Source organism: Protopterus annectens, chromosome 1.part1 (genome assembly GCF_019279795.1).
Source record: "Protopterus annectens isolate FY-2018-M chromosome 1.part1, PAN1.0, whole genome shotgun sequence".
NCBI lineage: Eukaryota > Metazoa > Chordata > Ceratodontiformes > Protopteridae > Protopterus > Protopterus annectens.
This window is the reverse complement of record NC_056726.1, coordinates 271,242,935-271,266,197: the sequence shown is the minus strand read 5'-3', so window position 1 is coordinate 271,266,197 and position 23,263 is coordinate 271,242,935. Positions and strand designations below refer to the sequence as shown.

At 38.2% G+C, this 23,263-nt stretch overlaps 1 protein-coding gene across 1 annotated transcript in view; it reads left to right on the top strand.

Annotated features, from left to right (window-relative positions):
* TBC1D32 (TBC1 domain family member 32) overlaps positions 1-11,702 on the top strand; it is a 1,886,357-nt gene extending 1,874,655 nt beyond the window's left edge. Inside the window, exon 29 of the mRNA XM_044086982.1 lies at positions 8,897-11,702. Coding sequence (XP_043942917.1) covers positions 8,897-9,016 — 120 coding nt within the window. The 3' untranslated portion in view covers positions 9,017-11,702. The remainder of the gene's footprint in view (positions 1-8,896) is intronic.
* Positions 11,703-23,263: the final 11,561 nt, after the last annotated feature.

Sequence of the window (23,263 nt, the reverse complement as noted above, 5' to 3'; positions counted from 1 at the left end):
ACGTCCAGTTGAATATAACCAAGTTTTTAGCTGGCCAAGCTGAAGTTTTAAAGCAGGAATTATTTCACATGCACCAGTTTAAATATGCAAGGACAGGAAGTCAAAGAATGTGGCTACCCCCACACCTGTAATTACTAGCAAATAACAAAATTCAGCCAACACTAGCTTTAGTTCAAGTTACTGAAGAGCAGAATAACTTCAGATAAAAATTCCTTCAACACTCCTTCATACACAGTTTAAATCAATTTAAATACTGTATTTTTAAAAAAAGTGCAGAAAAAGGTACTTAAATTCTCTTATACGTCCAGTTGAATATAACCAAGTTTTTAGCTGGCCAAGCTGAAGTTTTAAAGCAGGAATTATTTCACATGCACCAGTTTAAATATGCAAGGACAGGAAGTCAAAGAATGTGGCTACCCCCACACCTGTAATTACTAGCAAATAACAAAATTCAGCCAACACTAGCTTTAGTTCAAGTTACTGAAGAGCAGAATAACTTCAGATAAAAATTCCTTCAACACTCCTTCATACACAGTTTAAATCAATTTAAATACTGTATTTTTAAAAAAAGTGCAGAAAAAGGTACTTAAATTCTCTTATACGTCCAGTTGAATATAACCAAGTTTTTAGCTGGCCAAGCTGAAGTTTTAAAGCAGGAATTATTTCACATGCACCAGTTTAAATATGCAAGGACAGGAAGTCAAAGAATGTGGCTACCCCCACACCTGTAATTACTAGCAAATAACAAAATTCAGCCAACACTAGCTTTAGTTCAAGTTACTGAAGAGCAGAATAACTTCAGATAAAAATTCCTTCAACACTCCTTCATACACAGTTTAAATCAATTTAAATACTGTATTTTTAAAAAAAAGTGCAGAAAAAGGTACTTAAATTCTCTTATACGTCCAGTTGAATATAACCAAGTTTTTAGCTGGCCAAGCTGAAGTTTTAAAGCAGGAATTATTTCACATGCACCAGTTTAAATATGCAAGGACAGGAAGTCAAAGAATGTGGCTACCCCCACACCTGTAATTACTAGCAAATAACAAAATTCAGCCAACACTAGCTTTAGTTCAAGTTACTGAAGAGCAGAATAACTTCAGATAAAAATTCCTTCAACACTCCTTCATACACAGTTTAAATCAATTTAAATACTGTATTTTTAAAAAAAGTGCAGAAAAAGGTACTTAAATTCTCTTATACGTCCAGTTGAATATAACCAAGTTTTTAGCTGGCCAAGCTGAAGTTTTAAAGCAGGAATTATTTCACATGCACCAGTTTAAATATGCAAGGACAGGAAGTCAAAGAATGTGGCTACCCCCACACCTGTAATTACTAGCAAATAACAAAATTCAGCCAACACTAGCTTTAGTTCAAGTTACTGAAGAGCAGAATAACTTCAGATAAAAATTCCTTCAACACTCCTTCATACACAGTTTAAATCAATTTAAATACTGTATTTTTAAAAAAAAGTGCAGAAAAAGGTACTTAAATTCTCTTATACGTCCAGTTGAATATAACCAAGTTTTTAGCTGGCCAAGCTGAAGTTTTAAAGCAGGAATTATTTCACATGCACCAGTTTAAATATGCAAGGACAGGAAGTCAAAGAATGTGGCTACCCCACACCTGTAATTACTAGCAAATAACAAAATTCAGCCAACACTAGCTTTAGTTCAAGTTACTGAAGAGCAGAATAACTTCAGATAAAAATTCCTTCAACACTCCTTCATACACAGTTTAAATCAATTTAAATACTGTATTTTAAAAAAAAAGTGCAGAAAAAGGTACTTAAATTCTCTTATACGTCCAGTTGAATATAACCAAGTTTTTAGCTGGCCAAGCTGAAGTTTTAAAGCAGGAATTATTTCACATGCACCAGTTTAAATATGCAAGGACAGGAAGTCAAAGAATGTGGCTACCCCACACCTGTAATTACTAGCAAATAACAAAATTCAGCCAACACTAGCTTTAGTTCAAGTTACTGAAGAGCAGAATAACTTCAGATAAAAATTCCTTCAACACTCCTTCATACACAGTTTAAATCAATTTAAATACTGTATTTTTAAAAAAAGTGCAGAAAAAGGTACTTAAATTCTCTTATACGTCCAGTTGAATATAACCAAGTTTTTAGCTGGCCAAGCTGAAGTTTTAAAGCAGGAATTATTTCACATGCACCAGTTTAAATATGCAAGGACAGGAAGTCAAAGAATGTGGCTACCCCCACACCTGTAATTACTAGCAAATAACAAAATTCAGCCAACACTAGCTTTAGTTCAAGTTACTGAAGAGCAGAATAACTTCAGATAAAAATTCCTTCAACACTCCTTCATACACAGTTTAAATCAATTTAAATACTGTATTTTAAAAAAAAGTGCAGAAAAAGGTACTTAAATTCTCTTATACGTCCAGTTGAATATAACCAAGTTTTAGCTGGCCAAGCTGAAGTTTTAAAGCAGGAATTATTTCACATGCACCAGTTTAAATATGCAAGGACAGGAAGTCAAAGAATGTGGCTACCCCCACACCTGTAATTACTAGCAAATAACAAAATTCAGCCAACACTAGCTTTAGTTCAAGTTACTGAAGAGCAGAATAACTTCAGATAAAAATTCCTTCAACACTCCTTCATACACAGTTTAAATCAATTTAAATACTGTATTTTTTAAAAAAAGTGCAGAAAAAGGTACTTAAATTCTCTTATACGTCCAGTTGAATATAACCAAGTTTTAGCTGGCCAAGCTGAAGTTTTAAAGCAGGAATTATTTCACATGCACCAGTTTAAATATGCAAGGACAGGAAGTCAAAGAATGTGGCTACCCCCACACCTGTAATTACTAGCAAATAACAAAATTCAGCCAACACTAGCTTTAGTTCAAGTTACTGAAGAGCAGAATAACTTCAGATAAAAATTCCTTCAACACTCCTTCATACACAGTTTAAATCAATTTAAATACTGTATTTTTAAAAAAAGTGCAGAAAAAGGTACTTAAATTCTCTTATACGTCCAGTTGAATATAACCAAGTTTTTAGCTGGCCAAGCTGAAGTTTTAAAGCAGGAATTATTTCACATGCACCAGTTTAAATATGCAAGGACAGGAAGTCAAAGAATGTGGCTACCCCCACACCTGTAATTACTAGCAAATAACAAAATTCAGCCAACACTAGCTTTAGTTCAAGTTACTGAAGAGCAGAATAACTTCAGATAAAAATTCCTTCAACACTCCTTCATACACAGTTTAAATCAATTTAAATACTGTATTTTTTAAAAAAAAAGTGCAGAAAAAGGTACTTAAATTCTCTTATACGTCCAGTTGAATATAACCAAGTTTTTAGCTGGCCAAGCTGAAGTTTTATATATATATATATATATATATATATATATATATATATATATATATGTATAGATAGATAGATAGCAATATATGTGAAGCATAGTCTTAGCTAATTTTAACTTAATACAGTTTCATTACTTTTATATAAATGTAAATGTGCCTATGTCGTAAGTAATACTTCAATAAAGATGTTTAAAAAAACTCTTGTATGACTGGGTATTGGGAGGTGCCTTTTGATTTTGTGAGTTGTTATTGTAAAGAAGTTTTGATAAACTTGTTTAACTTGATATAGTTTGGGCAGCTGAACTTTTGTGTACTGTGATGGACATAATTAAGGTGAAGTGACACAGTAGCAATAGAAAACTACTTGATCTGCAATGGCTATGTAAGGTATGTCACATGTAAGCGCTGTAGGTGAGGATTCTCTTCTGTTGAAGGAGTTGTAAGAGTTTACTATCCAAGTACCAAAATTAGCATTTTTTTTAACCTGTGCTACCACAAGTTCTGAATACATTTGGGTAAGACAGTTGGAAGGTTCCATTATCTGTTGAGGTTCTAGTCCTAAGAATCCTCAAATTTTAAGTGCCACACTTGGGGGGGAGGGTTCAAGTAAATACATATGATATCCATCGTGTGTAACATTTAGCTAAGCAGGTAACTGCACTGGAACAGCATTTTGTGCATTTGGACATTAAGCAGCATATCAGCACATATTTTTATGTAAATAGAGCATCATACAGTGCTATGAAAAGAGTGTTTTTTGTAGCAGGAGCCAGAAAGATGAAGTGAGTGAATTTGCTTTGGAGGTTATAGAGCACACTGAAGTAAGCAAAGGAAGAAGAGACCATAAAACAGATTTATTTAAAAATAGTTAATACTTCTTTTGTACCTAGTTAGCTTTTTCACATGGACCATTATACGTTAAGACTATTTGTACTATTCAAATGCTATGTAACAATTTTTTATTATATACCGTAAAAAGATAGTCTGTATTTTCACTTAATAATGCAAATATCCATCCCACTGTACTCATTAACAGGACCAAGGAAAAAAATGTATCTGAGGCTGGCACCAAGTTATGATTAAGCCTGATCACACCTGCATGGAGAAGAATGTTACATTCAGGTAGGAGTCAAGTAGGACACCTGGATGTTGAAATAACACAACAGTGTTGAGTTCTGATGCACCTGTCAGAGAAAGAACTAGTGTGAGATGTGAGATCTGATGAATGGTCTTGATCCAAAGGCATCATCTTGGGTTGGAGATCTAAACTAGAGATCTAGCCCCCATGCTAAAGGATAACAGTGTCCAAGATGCAGGAACCTTTACAAATGCACTCTGTGAGCACCTACAAGGAAGCATGGATCCCTAGCAATACCAAGACTCACTCCCCTAAGAGAAGGAAACCAGTCTGGTGGACCCCTGCCATAAACAGGCTATACAATAGAAGGAGGAAACTAGTTCAGAAAAAAAGCAAATCCCAAGAAAGAAAGACATCCGTGATCAGTATCAGTAAGAAACTGAGGTCCCTCATAAAATCCTCCAAGGCTAACTTCGAAAAAAAAATAGCCAAGGATTCGAAAGATAACCACAAAGCCTTCTTTAGCTATGTCAAGAATCTAAGTGGCACCTCACAGATATGCTCTGAGCTAGTGCAAAATAGCACAAAATATACTGAACCCACTGATATTGGCAACATCCTGGCAGATAGATTCAGTGCAAACTTCACCCCCCCTCACCCTCAAAAGGGCCCACAACAATACCGGAAAAGTGTAGCGTCCCGGAAATCACAGATGCACAGGTAAAAACAGCCCTTTCAAAAGCCAGAAGCACAGTGTCAATGGGGCCAGATGGTGTCCCAGGCTGCGTTTTGCACGATCTACAGAATGAACTAACCCCCCACCTAAACACACTGTTCAACCTCAGCCTCTCCACAGGCTACATGCCCATAGAATGGCGCACAGCAACGGTTATTCCGCTGCAGAAAGGAGGGGCCACAACTGACTAGCCTGGTCTGCAAGGCTGTAGAGCGCATCATCATGGAACTCATTAACAAAGACATTGGGAACCTCCAAACACCGACCCAGTTTGGCTTTGTTAAGGGCAGATCATGCCTACTAAACCTGGTTGACTTTTTCGAGACAGTCACTAAGGCCATAGCTGAGGGGAAGGTAGTTCACACAGCCTACCTTGACCTCGCCAAGGCTTTTGACACCATTCCCCACTCGGGAATTATAGAAAAACTCACCAGCCTGAACATAAACCCCTACGTCATGAGATGGGTTGCCAACTGGCTTACAGACAGAACTCACACAGTAAGAATAGCAGGCTCCAGGTCCAACTCGAAACCAGTCACAAGTGGTGTCCCACAAGACTCGGTCCTGGGATACCTACTGTTCGGCATATACTTCTCAGAAGTACAGGCAAGCACATGAGGACTATGGCTAACCAAGTTTGCCGATGCCTGCAAACTGGGAGCCATAATTGACTCTCTGGCTGACATGGACATTCTCCAAAAGGGCCTTACTGAGACGGACACCTGGTGTTAAAGTCATGGTCTCAAGCTAAATGCCAAAAAATGCATAGTCATCCTGTTTGGGAAAAACAAAACACCCATGAATTACCACATAGGTGGAAGCCGCTTTATACAAAAGAGGTAATAATAGATCTGGGGACCCAGGTAGATAGTAATCTCTCCTTTGACAATCATGTTGCCAAAGTAGTTAGGAAATCCTTCTATGTAGCCCATCTAATTACTAAAGGGTTCGCATCTAGACATAAAGAGGTTATAGTGCCCCTCTACTCGTCACTCATCAAACCCATCATAGAGTACAATGCCCCATTTGGGATATACCTCACAAGACACTTCCAACAGCTGGAAAGACCACAAAAGTACCACACCAAGAGGATTACTGGCCTCAAACATATGTCCTATGCAGCCTGACTGGAAGAACTCCACCTAAAGAAATCCAAGTCACTGCGAACCACTTGCTGTAGTGAGCTACACCTAGCCACAACAATAAATAGAACATGCTGGAGGGATAGATTCCTGTCACAGAGACTCCCCATGTTTGAAACGAAATTCCTAACTACATTAGGCAGAGCCCCTCACTAACGCTCTTCAAGAGAAACCTTGACGAGTGGATGAGTAACAGAAAATACACCCCTGGGATCACTTCCTTGGCTCTTCTTGACAGAGGCTCAGTTAATTAATCAATGGGGCAGCGAAAGCTGACACACTCTGGCTAGGCTTATAAATGTCCTCGGGCAGATAGCTTAGTACCTACCTATGAACCCACACGTCCAAGCCAGAAAAGTAAAGGCACTGCATACAACATCTGTAGTCAATGGCTTTATTATTATTTTATTCTGAAGTAGTGTTTTAAAAGGCACTGTGCAAAATCCTAATATGAAATTGGTAAGCGCTTCACAATTTACTGGCTTTACGGCTATTCCATTGATTTGTGAGTAATTACACCTGCATCTCCTGTCTGCAGATTAAGTCATTCAAAACCAGCATAGTTTGTTGGTCATTGCTGAAAAGATGTTTGGCTTAAGGGACAGACACATTTATAAGAGAGAAACTAAATTTTAGATTAAAATACATATGTTTAAAAAGACATTATAAATTCAAAAATAATGCAAACTGCATTTCATTTTCTTGTATTTAATTTTTCTTTCAGGAAATTGTAATGGAATGTCTGTCTAGTTTTTAAATGTGGATAATGAAAGGATGAAGGGAAGGAGTACCTTATGCGCAAAATTACAGCTGTCATAATTGGTGACAACTGAACAGCAAGCTGTTAGCTACTCTATGATAAATACAAAAAGGCCACTATTTCTGCATATTCAGTAGCAACATTATTGTCAGAAACACACACTACAAAGAGAAAGGGCAGTCTTGATAGAAAAAAGGAGCCATCAGTGATTCTTTATCAATGTCGTCTACATAGCAAACATTTGTCACTGATGGCATGCTCTAAACTGAAATATGACTAAAGGTTAAAGCTTTGTGGACCCTGCCCCTGTACTCACTACTGATCTTCCCCCAAATGATATTTGTGGAGAATTCATATTGCTTATATTAGAGTATTATGTTTTTAGTTTTGTAGCCCACTGTACCTTTAATTTGCTGCTAGCAGATATATATATATATATATATATATATATATATATATATATATATATATATATATATATATTTAATTATTATTTCATATAAATAACATCCCCATTCACTGTTAATGCAGGAGTAGTATAGCAGTTATTCATACAGATTAGGCCAGCTCATAGTACTTATGACAGTAAACTGAAATAGGAAGTTAGCATTTCCAGACAGTTAAACTGTAAAACAGCAGTATTTTCGTCATTGCAATGCTGTTTCAAGAATCAACTTTTTGTTAATGGTTTCATGTGAAACAATGCTCTATTAAGTGTATAACCTTGGTGTTTATGCAGCATTATAGGCAGAAATATTAATACAAAGAATCATGGTAAGAAAACAATATTGCCATTCACTTGTAATCCTTTTGTGACAACATTTTAAATGCAGTAAAGTAGTACTGTCATCATTTCTGTTTGCTAGCTTCCTTTCTATTTAAGTATTATCAAAGCACCTCATTACTACATACCAGCATTTGCATTGACATTTATTCGAATTGCAGTACTCTGAGAACACTCAGGTTGCCTTGAAAAACAACTAAAGTGTTAGAGAGAGCTTGACTGTCTTGGTTTTTGGTTGCAGGGGGAAATGTATTTTGGTGAGTACTTCATACAGCTATACTTCGCCCTTACATTTTTCAGGTATGCATGCTAAAAAGCAATTATTATGCCACAAACCATGAAAAACATCATTTTAATTCAGAAAGAGTGCAGAATCATTCAGGGTCACCTAAATTTGTAATTGATAATTATAGTAGGCTGCAACTTACCATCTTTCACTGGTTGAAAGACAGTGGCTGAAAAGTTAATTCAGAAATCAGTTAAATATCCAACAGACATGCTACTGATTGCCTGTGAAAATTAGCTCTTATGTTCTGGTCCATATTTACATTCTCCTAGAACAACCTGAAGTACTTTTCTGCACCATAGAGGAGAGATTCTCTGTCTAAGAAAAGTACTGCACAAGTATTTTGATTAACTGTCTTGTTGAAAACTTTTGTAAATTATTTTCATTTTTTTCTTCAAGAGGAAACACAGGGAGCTTAGTTATTGTAGCTATGTGCTAATCTTTTGCAGTTCAGATAGTAGCTTAAAAGATCATGGATTCCTTAAGCTGTAAAATGTGTCTCTCTGTATGTACATAATTGACTGGCAAGTTATAGTTTCTTAATTCCTGTTTAAGGACATTGGGGTTGCACCACATTACTGGCCTCCTTTCCTGGTCACCTTTTCTAATCTGAATCGTGCAGTCAGCCTGACTACACAGCATTTCTGATTTTTTGAATGGACTGTATGGACCCAGAAGGAAACTGTATGTAACTAAATGAAAACAAGCTACTGGAATATGTTAATTACCGAAAACAATGGTTTCTTGTTAATGTTTTGTTTTGGAAATATTGCAGGAAGAAGCCATCACTGGATTTCAAGTGCACAAGTATTTGGAGTACATGGAAAATCTTGAGCAGGCGTACAGACCAATGATAATGACAGATATGAAGAAGATCCGGCAACAGAGTGATTGATTATGGAAAATTATGCTATAATGTAAATAAATATATCTCATTATGTATGTATGTAAATAGCTTTAGTTAGGGAAGTACTAAATGAAACAGATAATTTATTTTCTGTATTAAAAGTGCAATATTAAGTACACCTTCACTGATTCTGTTTGGATGACTGTAGTTTGTGAAGTGGTGTATATGGCTAGCTTAAATAAATGCCAGTTTGTAAGTTCTGTTAAAATTTATAATGAATGGTTCAGATTTAAATACTGTTTTCTGATTTCTAAAATAATATGTAAATATTAATATTTAAAAGGGTGTGGATTTGCTGGGAGTTAAAAACTCTCAATCTGCATAGAAAGGCACAAGGTGACTCTGGGTGTCATCACTACATTCAGGATGTTGATTAACCCTCACCAAATGCATATCCAGGAGGGGATTATTGCATTTATAACACTGACTTTGTTACCCACCACAAATTGATTGTTTTAGTGTATCACCCTTGCAACTGAGTTCCTTTTTATATAATCATTGAGCAAGATAGCCTGCAATGAGAATGATTACAGTTAAATTTTTGTTTTTATTATTATTATGAAACAGTGTACTTTTTATTCTGTATTGTTCACTTTGCTGGCTTGTTCTATATTTATATCAAATGTATTATCTTTTCCCGCTACATATGCCTAAGTAATAAGGCGCTTTATATGTGGGAAGGACATAGCAGAATACGTGGGATAGTTCAGCTGCTTTACATCCTAACTAAGTATTTCTGCTGCTGCAAGCGCTTAATCTTAAAGCGCTGTGCATCCGGAACCTGTGTTTTTCTTTTCTGCTGCAAGCGCTTAATCACTAAAGCGCTGTGCAGTCGGAACCTGTGTTTTCATTTCTGCTGCAAGCGCTTATTCATTAAAGCGCTGTGCAGTCGGAACCTGTGCTTTTATTTCTGCTGCAAGTACTTACTCATTAAAGCGCTGTGCAGTCGGAACCTGTGTGTTTTTTCTGCTGCAAGTGCTTAGTCATTATAGCGCTGTGCAGTCAGAACCTGTGTTTACTGATATGTTTCTTGGATTACTGAATAATGCAATAATGTACTAGTAACTGGTTAAATTGTGCTATTTGCTTGGTAAGCTGTACTGTGTTATCACCACTTTCTATTTAAGTATACGCACAACTGTTTTAGCATTTAGCACGTGGTTACAATAGCTGTTTGGTGTGCAGTTGGAACCTGTGTTCTTATTTTCTGCTGCAAGCACTTAGTCATTACAGCGCTGTGCAGTTGGAACTTGTGTTTAGTGATTCGTTTTTCTGAGTAATGAATAATTCAGTAATGTACTAGTGACTAATTAAATTGTGTTACTTGCTTGGTAGGTGATACTTTGTTATCACCACTTTCTGTTTGAGTAAACGCACTACTGTTTTAGCGTTTAGCACGTGGTTTACTATAGCTGTCTGGGGCACTACTCTGTTATTTAAACGGCATGTATGTAAGTGTCGCTATTGCCCTCAATTGATAGTTGTTTTGTGTAGGGTGTACCTGCTTGTTTGAGGAATTCTAATTAACTGTTTTACTCTTTGTTTTTTGTTTCCCTTCTCTCTCCATTGCTTCTTCTAGCTTAGACTCCTGCCTATCCTGTTCTAACCCACCAGCGCCCTCCCAGAGGCTCTTGCCAAGAACACACAAAAGGACCCTTACATATTCTACTAAGAGCACATATTGCTCCCTGAGCACAACTCCTATCAAGACTTTAAGTGAAGTATGTGTACTGCTTATATCATGTAGTACTAATAGACACTTCTACACCAGGTCGCAGTACACTTACCTGCCAGCCTAGCCAGCAGCCACAATCCCTCTCTCCCACTCTGGTTAACTAAATCCCTTTCTACCTTCTATATTTTCTCCCTCTATCTTGGTCCATGATATCCCCTTCCCTTCCCTCCACCTGATATCTCTCTTTCTGGGTTCTGAACACCTGAGTGGTGCTTCTCTCCCAGGTCCATCCATCTGTCCTCACTCCTCCTTATACACCTCCTCTCTACCCTTGTAAACCTCTTACCTTCTCTTACTGGCCTCCATCCATATATCCACCCTCCACTCCTTTCCCCCCTCAGTCTTCCTTTCTCTCACAATTCACTGCAAGCTTACCTTAGATTACCTCTTCTTCTGATTGTCTCCTTCACATTCTTCTCCTTTGGCTTTTATATCATGTAGTACTAATACACTTCTACACCAGGTCGCAGTACACTTACCTGCCAGCCTAGCCAGCAGCCACAATCCCTCTCTCCCACTCTGGTTAACTAAATCCCTTTCTACCTTCTATATTTTCTCCCTCTATCTTGGTCCATGATATCCCCTTCCCTTCCCTCCACCTGATATCTCTCTTTCTGGGTTCTGAACACCTGATCCCATTCTCTAGCATCATCCAATATGCAGATGACTCAACTATCATCTGTTCTGCCTCCTCTATTGCTACACTACAAAAACTAACTCAAGATGCCTTCTCTTCCACAGAGCAATGGATGCTAAGTAATCATCTAGCTCTCAATGGTACCAAAACCAAACTAATGTTATTTACTCCCTCTAAAGTCACTCCACCCGACATGGATACATTCTTAATTACTACTCAAAACAACTCTCCTCTTGAAATAGTGTCAGAGACCAAACTACTTGGGGTTCTAATCGACAACCAACTTAAATTTAACTCCCACCTGCAAAAACATTAAAAACGCATCAAAAACTTGGCATGCTTTATAGACAGAATGCCTACCTCACATCTGCTACTAAAATCACTCTCTCTACTTCCTTCCTTATCCCCTGCCTTCTCTATGGCGCCCACTACTAACTAATCTTCAGTCCTTGTTAAAAAAACAACTTACCACCTGCTATAACAAAATTGCAAAATTCGCCACCAGCCATAAGTCCTCCTCTCACCACTGTTTCTCCCTCCATAAACTAAAATGGCTAGAACTTCCCAATCAACTAACTTACACTCAACTAACTCTAGCCCATAAGCTTATTCTAAACCCCTCCCTCTGTCCCTCCCTTTCCTCTGCCTTTAAAATGCACCGACCTAACAGAGTTCTAAGATCAAATAATCAAAATCTACTAGAAGTGCACAAACCTACTCATCCCCCAGGAAAAAACCTTCTCTCCTTCAGCCTCGCTCGCCTCTGGAACTCCCTACCTCCACCCATCCGCACCACCTCTAACCACTCTACCTTCAAAAATCTCTTTTCTTATATCTAGCATCACAGTGGGAATGCTCTTGCTCCCACCCTACATAACTAACTCTACCTAATTTCTTTCAGTATTACACCCTACTTTTATTTAGTTACTATGTTTTGTTCTCTAATCTGTATTGATATTCACATTTGTTCTATTACTAGCATGTTTCTTTCAATGTATTAACTGTTATTATTGCTATTCTGTATTTGATAAGTTGTATTTTTATTACTGCCTACATAGTATTAATATCTCTCTGTACCTACATTGTCATTGTCAAATGTTGAATGTACATTTTGTCTTGGAGCTTTTCTCCCCAGGACTCCATTGAAAACGGGTTCTTTTTGGCCCAATGGACTATCCTGGTAAACCAACTGCAATAAATAAATAAATAAATATTGTAAAAATAGTGTGTTCTGATTTCATCATCAGTAACTAAGAAAGTGTTAGACTTTTTTTTTGATTATACAAGTCTAAAAAGCTCGAAAACTTACAGCCTTATTTTTCAGTTTACCTGTGATTTATAATCCTATAATGTTTACTTATGTCTGATGTAGTACTAAAACTTACCACGCAGGATACAACAGTATAAAAATACATTAAAATATCTTATTGATTATATTTCCTGTGTTAAAAATTGTTAAGCATCCTAAAATGCTTAAGTGTGTCTGAATTTAATGACACCTTGTAGAGTACATCAGTTCTGAGCAAGTACATTTCCAAAACTTATTTCTGATTGTGGGATTTGTGTTTTATCTTGTCTCTATTTGGATTTCTTATTAGGTATCGGAAAATATTTTAATCAGACAGCACTGAAACTAAGCATCTGAATGTTAATAATGCCAAAACCCCTGTAAGTAACAAGTTCCAGTGCAGTTCAGTCATATAACAAACTGTATTAAAACTTGTCTCTCTGAAATCCAGTGAAATAATACCACATGTAATAACAATACCGACCATTTACCAGTATCTCACTACAAATACATTATTTTTTTGCCCATTGCTAAACAAAATCTGCATCATAAATGACAGAAATACACTCTTTTTTTTAGATCATGATATGGCATACCATGGCTGTAGTGGAGAAAAGACCTATGCTACTAGACTGTAACCTGCAGGCATTTATAATGGGAGACTCAGTGAAACAATATTGCTATAATCACTAGTCCTACTGGTTTAGAAAAGGGGAGGCAAGGTACCATCTTAAAAAAGCAGAAGTTTCTTTCTTTAAAAAATGTATCACCTGCAGAGCAGTATACATTAGGGTAGTGCCCTCTGTTTTCCATGCATTTGGTATGTTGATGCTGCCTTTCCTCATAATTAATTCCTTTGCCATACAAACCCTGTATAAATCATCAGTGCTTCCTGTTTACAGTAACAGTGGGTTCCAAAAGTTGTACAGATAAAAACAGTCACCAAATGCCCTCCAAGGTAGGTGCTATTTGGAAATGATTTATTTTAATTTTTATTTATGTATTTATCCTTTGTTGACCAGGTTAGTCTCACTAGGCTAGTAGCCTCTTTTCAGCAATGTCAGGGGTGCAACAGGCAGCACACTCATTTTTGGTGCAGAAGGCTGTGGATTCTATTCCTAAACCAGTTAGATGAATTGCTGGCGTTGCAGCCTAAGAGGGGTGCTGCATTCCTGATTGTGTCACCCTTCAGATGAGATGTTAGTTGAACATAAAGTATCCTACAGCACCTGTCAAAATGTGTTTGTTTTTTTATTTATATAAGCACACATCCTACTTACATAACCATACACTATTTTACAATTTAAATATTTGCACATTATACTATTTACATTTATATTTTAAATATATATATATATATTTATATATATATATATATATATATATATATATATATATATATATATATATATATATATATATACAACATACATGTACAGTCCACCAACATAGAAAACTCAGTTTCATTCTCCCCACCTATCCACAGCCAAAATCTTATCCTTTCCAGAATGTCTGCAAGAGTCCATCTTTTACTAAACAAAACTTATTTTAAATTTTCATTCTAGATTTTCCATATTACCCAAAACATTATTTTATCAAAATTTTCCCTCGTACCAATATATTATTTCCCTTAATAACCATACACAATTATGTTCATGTTTAGATACTCTGCTTTTTTATACATATAAACATATTCCCTTTACATACTCAGTCCCAGACTTTCTTTGACCTTTCACATCCTAAAATCATGTCCTGCTGTTACTATTTGATTACAGTAGCCTGTCATACATTCTCTTATATAACATACTCCCATTCACAGGTAATTTGTCAATTGATAGTCTTCATAAAATCCTGACATGTCTTAACATGACAAAATCTTGACCTTTTTTCCTTATAGCCTCAACTACCTCATTTCCTAATCCTTCACAATAAAAAAGTAAACCACCTTATGATATTCTTTTCTCTTTATTTTAGTTCTAGTTTTTCAGTATGTATTTTCCTTAACAACATTTTTCTGGTATTCTTTAACTTTTTTCATAAACAAATTTTCCCTATTTTCACTTTATCCCCAAATACCCCATGCTTAACTTCAAAAATGTTTGCAGTCCAGCTGTTTTTTTCTTCTTTCTTTATTTCTACATCTCAACACCCATTCACTATAAGTGCAAAGTTGCCATGTGCACAATAGGATGTATTAGTCCTAACACGGCTTTTTCTTCCAGCTACAGAATTACCTTTTTTTACTGAGATCAGTCTTGATCCTTATATGTCTCTATAAAAACCAGCTGTATTATAGCTGTTTCTTTTAGACTTGTGTAGACACACACATATATACTTCATGTGTAAACTAGATTACCTAAAGTAATGAAATTAATCAAATACACTTTCTTTTTAAATTATAAACAATGTTTTCCAGAAAGTACTTATTTATTTTCAATTTCTGTCAATGGCTCCCATTGGTTCTTTATTTCTTCTTCTCTACCAAACACTATCCCAAGTAACTCATTTTTTTATCAGAAATTTTAGTTACAACACCTGAACCCTTAATTTGATGTTGTCATTTTCATTCATTTCTCAGCAGTTTGGTACGGATCTGACTTGGCCACTTGTTCTAGATTTATTTATTTATTTATTTATATTTATTTATTTCCAGTTTGATGACCGGGAAGGTCCACTGGGCTCAAGGAGCCCGTTTTCAGTGGAGGCCCGGGGAGAAAAGCTCCACGTTACATACAAGTAAATCAAAACTTACAATTACAATCATAGAATTATATACAGAGATGTAGTGAATTACAAATGCAAAAGATGAGCACTGTTCATGACATACAGACATAGTTGATTAGAGAGCCATTTGTACAACATATGGTTGAACTGAGGCAGCAGAATAATCTGAACAAAATACTAATAACTATCAAATTGTAACTTTTTCTGTTGGTAGTTACAAAGACTGAAAATTTGAAAGATAGTAATTATTGTTTTTTGTAGAAAGTGGGAGAAATAATGGGGGACAGTACTGTGTACACAATGTATACATTCAAGATAGTGGTGGAAGAAGAGAGAGGTAGTTGAGCAGTAGAGAAGGAGGTAGATGTTTAGCATAAATTGATTCTACTGTAAGCAGAGAGAAGCAGATGTATGGAGGAGAAGGAGGCAGTTGTTTTGTAGCAAAAGTGGAGTACACACATAGCACAGATAATTATCTTAGAGTAGAGAGAGAAAGCTATGTACAGTATTTACATTATATACATTCAGGTTTGGTTGTTATATTGGATTCAGAGAGGGGCAGCTGAAGAGGAAAATCAGCAGAGTGTAGAGGTAGATGTGGAAGTGCATGAGTAGGAGACAATAGCAGGATTAGGTAGGTAGAATGCAGTTACATTTCCTGTTATGAGAGAGGTAGGAATGGAGCAGAGATTTGAAGTGTTCAAAGTTTTTAGAGATTCGTAGTGGGGATGGGAGAGTGTTCCACTTTTTGGCTAAGGAAAAAGATAGGAGAAGCTGGCCAGCAGGACGTTTTGGTTTGCATACAGAAAATAGATTTTGTTGGGCAGATCTTAGGGGGTCTAAGAGGTGTGTAAAATGGTAAGATATTTGCTAGGGCAGGGCATTCAGTAGGTTTAAAGATTAATTTTTGGGCTGTAGTGAGTTGGATGTAGTCAAGGTAGTTGGGAAGCTCTAGCCAGTTTAGCATATGGAGGGAGGTACAGTGGTGGGAGGAGTGGTTAGATTTAGTAGCGAACTTAGAGATTTTGTTGTAGCAGGTTTCTAGTTTAGCAGAGATGGTGGAAGAGAGCTTGGTTAGTAGTGGAGCACCATACATTAGTGATGGTAGTAAGTAGGTAGTGGTGAGAGTTTGCCTTGTAGAGGGAGCGAGAAAGTGAGAATTTCTGTATGGCATACCAAGTTTCTGATGGGTTTTCTTAATATTTAGTTGGACATGTGTATCGAATTTCAGGTGTTCATCCATGGTAACCCCAAGAAGTTTGGCAAAAGAAACAACTTCAATAGTGAAGTTGGTATTGGTGATGATATTGAAGGATTGTTTGTTGAGAGCGAAGGCTTTTGAGGGGGAGAAAAGAAGTATTTTGGATTTGTTGGCATTAAGGGAGAGATGGTTTTGAAGCATCCAGTTCTCTGTAGTTGTAAAGGCTGTTTGGGTTTTAGCCTGGAGCTCGGGAAGGCTAAGAGCAGAGCAGTCTAAGGTGGAGTCATCTGCATATTGCACTATTTGAGTGTTAGGAATCGCAGGTTGAAAACCATTGATGAATATATTGAAGAGCATTGGTCCGAGTATAGACCCCTGGGGAACCCCTGTTGGGGGTAGATAGGATGATTGAGGTACCAGTTTGCCATTTCACAGCCTGAGATTTGTCAGAGAGATAACTATTGAACCATGTAAGGGATTTTTGGGAGAGGTTAAGGTTAGAGAGGTGATTCAGAAGATGGGTGTGGGAGACAGTGACAGATGCCTTGGATAGATGGAGAAGGACAGTGGAGACAATTTCTCCCGAGTTCCGGGCATGGTTAACTATGTCTAAAAAAGAGAGAAGAGCAGTTATTGTACTATGGCCAGGACGGAATACGTGTTGTGTAGTGGTGAGGAGTTGATTATTGATGAGGTAGGGCATGAGTTGCAGATGGATGTATTTTTCAAGGATTTTTGAAATTTGGGAAAAAATGGCTATTGGTCGGAAGTTAGAGATGCTATTGTTTTTGCCTCCTTTGTGGAAGGGCAAAATGAACGCAGCATGGCATAATTTGGGGACATAAGATTCCTGGATAGATCTATTGATGAGAATGCTGTTGGGGGTGGCGATACCATCTGCAGCTAGCTTGAGAAAGAGTGAGGGGATATTGTCTGGGGAATTAGAGCATGGCTTAAGTTTGGAAAGAAGCTTTTTGATGGAGGTAGAGATGGGTTTTAGATGAAAAGTGGGGGGAGGATTAGGAGTGGAGGGATGAGGAGAGGAAGGGGACGTGGGATTGGGAGGAGAGGAGGAGATGTGGTTGGGGAAAGTCTTAGTAAGTTCAGCTATAGAGTTGGTAAAGGAGTTGAAAAGGGTGACAATTTCGGTGTCAGTTTTATTGTTGTCAGGACAGGAATTAGATTTGGTACCATGGTGCAAAGAGTTGATGGAGTTCCAGAATTGTTTAGGATTTTTCGAGTGGGAAGCCTGTAGTTTGGTGTAATAAGATTTTTTATCATTTGTAACATGCTTTTTGGTGAGATTGCGGAGTTGCTTATATTTAAGGAGGGTAGCAGGGTCTTTATTTTTGTTGTGAAGTTTCCAGGTCTTGTCTCTTTGTAGCATAAGTGATTTGGTGTCCTTTGTTAGCCAAGGGGCGGAGTGGGGTTTTATTTGTTTTATTCTAGGTGGGGCTTGGATGTTTAGGAAGGTAGTATTGAAGAAGTCTAAGACCTTATCTAGTGGAAGAGCTTTTAGAATGTCCCAATTTGTTAGTTTAAGGGTTTCAGAGAATATAGAAGATTAACGTTTGTAAGGTTATGAGTGTGAGTGTATTGGTGTTGGTGAAGGGAGTAGTGTGTAGCTCGGTGAATGAAGGCTGGGAGATGGTCACTCATTGTGTCAGGAAGTATACCGGAGTGAGAGATCTTATTAGGATGGGAGACTAAGATCCAGTCCAGAGTGGAGCCTGGGGGGTTGTTTCTGTTGGGTCTGGTAATGCCATTTTTTTAGTTGTGTAAAATTAAATAGATTGATAGATAGGGAGGGATTATTACTATTGATTCTATTCCAGTCGATATTCACATCAACTAATATGTATGCCTCAAGCTTAATGTTAGTTGAGGTCCATAGGAGTATGTTTTCTAGAGTGGTAGTATTATCTCCAGGGTGAATATAGATGGCCATCACACAGATACTCTTATAGTTATTCATTTTGAGAATTCCTATGAGTTGTTGAACTAGCATTGTTGAACTGAGGAGTGGGGTTTTGGTAAGGACAGAGGTTCAGTAGGCTATCCTAGATTAAGGCTACTCCCCCTCCTCCTTTTTTATTTTGTCGGTCGCATCTGAGTATTTGATAGCCAGGGGTACAATCTCAGAGTCAGTAATGTGGGGTTTCAGCCATGTCTCTGAGACTACTACTATATCTGGTAGTGAATGGTTTAGCTAAGCATGGAAGAGCGCTATTTTGTTTTTTATACTCTGGGCATTAATGGTAATGAGCTTGAGGTATTTGTGGTTGGTGTTATTTGTAGAGATAGGGGGAGTGAGACTGGGGCTAGTCTTGGGACCAGGGTTGGGGTGAATATCTCCAGCTAGGGCCAGCCAATTAGAGGAAGAATGGAGCAGGACCTTTGGTTTGCAGTTTGTAAGTAGTGGGACTGATGATTTTATTTCATTTATAAGAGGCTTTAATGAAATGGTTAGGAATTTTCATTTAAAATAGTAAAGAGGGTTAGGTTGAAGTAGAGAGGAGGATATCTTGTGAAAGTGTGAAGTGATGGGTTGGGGATCGGGAGAGTGGAGGAGGTGGGGGTAGAAAAGGATGGGGGTAGTTTGTAATGGAAATAGGAGGTTGCATTGAAAATAGTTATTAGATGGGGAATGCTTATAGAGGAGAGGAAAGAAGTTTGTGGTAGTGGAGGAATCATTATTAAATGAAATGTGGAGCAGGAAACTGGAGAATAGTGGAGTATTTAGTGAAAAGGAGAGGAGTAAGGTTGAGATTGCAGGCTAGAAAGGGATAGAGATGGGGAGGGATTACTTAATTGATAAATGCTGGGAGAGGGAGGGGTAGAAAATTTGATTGGCTTAAGGGAAGGGGAGGAGATAAAAGGTTAGAGTAAAGGTAAGTGTACTGGGGGTGGGTGGGAATTGGGGGTAGGGGAGCAGAATGAGTCCGCAGGGCGAACAGAGCAGGTAGAACAGGTAACTGATAAGTGTCAGCAAAAAACAATCTGAGAGCTGCTGACTACTGGGTACTGTAGTTGGGAAGAGTAGGTATGGGGGAGGAAAATAGGGAAGAGAAAGGTAATAGATAACGTATTGCAATTACAGTGAAAAGTAGCAGATAGAATGAGGAAGAAAAGGATGGGCAAGAAAAAGTTCCTAGTCTACTTTAGATTGCTCGCGGCTAAAACTTTAAATAAGTTAAAAATGGGGAAAGATGGAAGTATTAGTAATTAAAGTAAGTAGATCACAGAACATTTGAATTCTCATGCGTCTCCCTTTACCCATTATGCCCCAGCCACCTTACATACCTCAGATCTCATTTGCTGCCATGGTTTTTAGGTGTAGACTGAAAACTCTCGAGCTTTAGGTACATATGTCTTGTTTGTCAGTAAGTTTAACTTTTACAGATTTTTTTCAAATTTCTCTATATTATCTGTAGTACTACCTTCTCCTCCCTTTAACCCTATTTATATATATTTTTTTCTTCTACTTTTAGTATTCTTAATACCATTGTTGGTAGTCATATCCCTTTCAGCTTTTAGTACTTTGTAGTACTCCTTAGATTACCATTGTTGGTAATTCTCTCTCTTTTCCTTTTCTTAACAAAAAAAATCCTTTTTTTTTGTTCTACCTTTAATTCCTTTTTCAACATGTCTGATAAGAGGTTTGATTTGTGGACATGAAATCCTTAATTCAGATGCCCACACCAAATGTGTATATTATCTAGGCCCTAAGCACCTAGAAGTCGAGTGCAGTATTTGTGAGGGATTCAACTCCGATGCTCTGATTGATAGAAAGAACAAGCTCATTCTTAGGGGATTACTTCCCTCTAAACATTCTTCTACAGCTACTGGGGCTCAAACTCCCAAAAGATAAGAAAAGAAGGGCGAATCTGTGACCATAGAGTCTCATAAGAGATCCTCTTATTTTCTGTTTCTTCTTCAGTTCCATCGTTGGAGACCCTGACCAAACTTGCTTGAAAATTGGATCCAATAGTGTCGGATCCAAAATTACATTCCAAAAGATTCCCTGGATCCATTCTCCACCTTTTATTACAGAGCCAATCACTTCCAGGCTCCTATCACCCTTTCTTGAACAATCTGCAAGATGTCACTCTAAGCCTTCTTACTTCTTCCTCTTTTTGGTCTTCCAGGAGCCTATCCAAAGATGATGTGGATAGGATGATGAGGAAGTTTCTCAGGATGCAAATTCAAATGGAAGTCCTTTTGGCTGAGCCACATCTCCAATTTTATTTTCTTTTTCAGTCCATACTTCGGTTTTGAATTCGTCAGATCCAAAAGTTTTGGAGTCATCCCCGGATCTGAAGATATTGGTATATTCGACCTTCAGCGGTTTCTCTGAGCTGTCCAGCTCTGAGTACCTCTGAGACAGATGACTCTCAGAGCAGAAATGTTGGCATTGGCTGTGGGGTGTTGGATTTGACTCCATAGTTGTTAGAGCCATCTCTTCACCTCAGAGCATCAGTGTTAAATAGCTCGGCTCTGACTCCCTCCTCTGGTGGTTTGCCTGCAGATCAGCAGAAGCTGTCAATCTGCAAGCCTACCTTGTTGGATCACTTAGCTTTGGCTTCTGCAAGACATTCTGCTTTCAAGGTAGTGGAGAGAGTATTCTCTGTACCTAGAGTTCAGACAACTCTGTCCACATTGGATCCAACTTCCCAGTCTCATTTGATTTTGCATCCAGTGCCTCGTTTATCCATTCCACAGGGACAACCAACCCAGACCACTATCTAGGCAACCCAACAGGTTATCATTATCTCTTCCGATACCTCCCCAGAGGATCTAACTGAGGAGGTCCCTTGGAGGAGAACATGAACAAAGAGGCACTTAGACTTTCCACAAGAATCAGTCACTGAAGACACTGATTTTGATGATCACCACCTGATGCTGTCTCCTGTGAAGACATCTTATAAACCCTCAAGCAAAAGGGTGGTTGGTCCCCCAATGACCATTCCCAAGAGGAATCTGTGTTTCTAGAAGTCTTCGGGTCTGGCCCGTTTACCTCCTGGGTAACTGCACCTGCTGATGAGCACATAGATTTAGTCTCTCAATGGGGGTGGAAGAACCAGAAACAGCTGAACCTATTCCCAAGGGACCAGAAAGGATCCTAGTGCCACCTAAAGATAGAACACACTGAAGTAAATGAGTACCCATTGATGCCATGTTCATAGCAGTGGCCACTAGAAAGGAACTGGCAGAGCAAATTTCCTCTATCCGCCTTCCTCACAGGGAGTCAGCAACCTTGGCTTTTAGTTCACTGAATTATTTGGCACATTTCACAAGACTTCAGCAAGATTTGATCAAGGAGCCATCCAGATATCTCTCTGGGACCATATCCTTTGAGGAAGGGAGTACCATTTCCTTGCAGTTGGCTGCCCCTCAGTCTATTTCTAATTCATCCATGAGATGTATCTTTCATGCTGCTGAAGGTACCTCATGGGCAGCAGGTTCAGGCATTTTCATTAGAAGACATGCCTGGATGATTTTACAGAACCCTTCAAATCTCCTGTCATCAATGCATCCTTTAACAGAAACTCATTGTTTGGCTGCAAAGTGAGAGAGACACCCTCTAGGTGTGAACAGGAAGGGAAAACCCTGTTTGCTGTGGGCATACATTTTTCAACTCCTCAAAAGGTCCTTTTTTTGGAAACCAAGGTGGTAGGAAAAAAGTTTGTTCAAGAAATCCCATGTTCCCTTTGAAGATCCACATGAAGAGAGTTACCCCAGGTGTAGAAGGGGGGGATTCAAATGGAAGACGCCATCCTCATGGCAGAGGTGGACTGCATAATCAAGGTTCTAGAGATTCCTTTTTAGACAGATCCTAATAAGCACTCCAGAAAGAAGGCCTGACTGTTCATCTCCAGAGCAGTTGGATGTTGTCTATCCCTGCACCAGAGAGCCTGGTTAGAAATCACAACAGATTCATGAGAACGGAGAATTATATCCAGAGGTTATATCATACCATTTTCCCATCCCCCCCTGTCTGTTTCAAAGAGAATCCATGATGTTCCACCCATTCAGAGGGAAGCAGCAGCACAAAAAAAGCAAGCTGCTAGAAAAGAGACTCATCCAAGAGGTCCCCCCAGACCAGAGAGAGTCTAGAACTTATTCAAGATTCTTTTTAGTGCCAAAAAAGACAAGGGACTGGAGACCAATTTTGGATCTCAGCAAACTAAATAAATAGGTTCAGTATACAAAGTTCCAGATGGTCACAGTTCAGTCCACTCTGCCGTTTCTGCAGAAGGACAACTGGAAGTGCTCAATAGATCTTCAGGATGCATATTGTCATATCAAAATGGACAGGTGATCCAGAAGGTGTCTGCGCTTCCAGCTGGGAACCAGTCATTACAAATTCAGAGCACTACCCTTTTGTCTCACCACAGCCCCCTGGGTGTTCACTAATGCATGGCAGTAGTAGCAGCTCACCTGAGACTGCTGCGATTCCAAGTGTTTCCATGCCTAGGTGACTTGCTCCTGACCATTCCAACTAGACATCAACTAATTAAAGCAAGGGGTTACTTACTTCAGCTGTGCCCCTATCTGGGGATATCTGTCAGTTACACCAAATCTCAACTCAGTCAAACTCAAAATTTGTAATTAATTTGTTCTCATTTCAATGCAGCCAGTCAAATAGC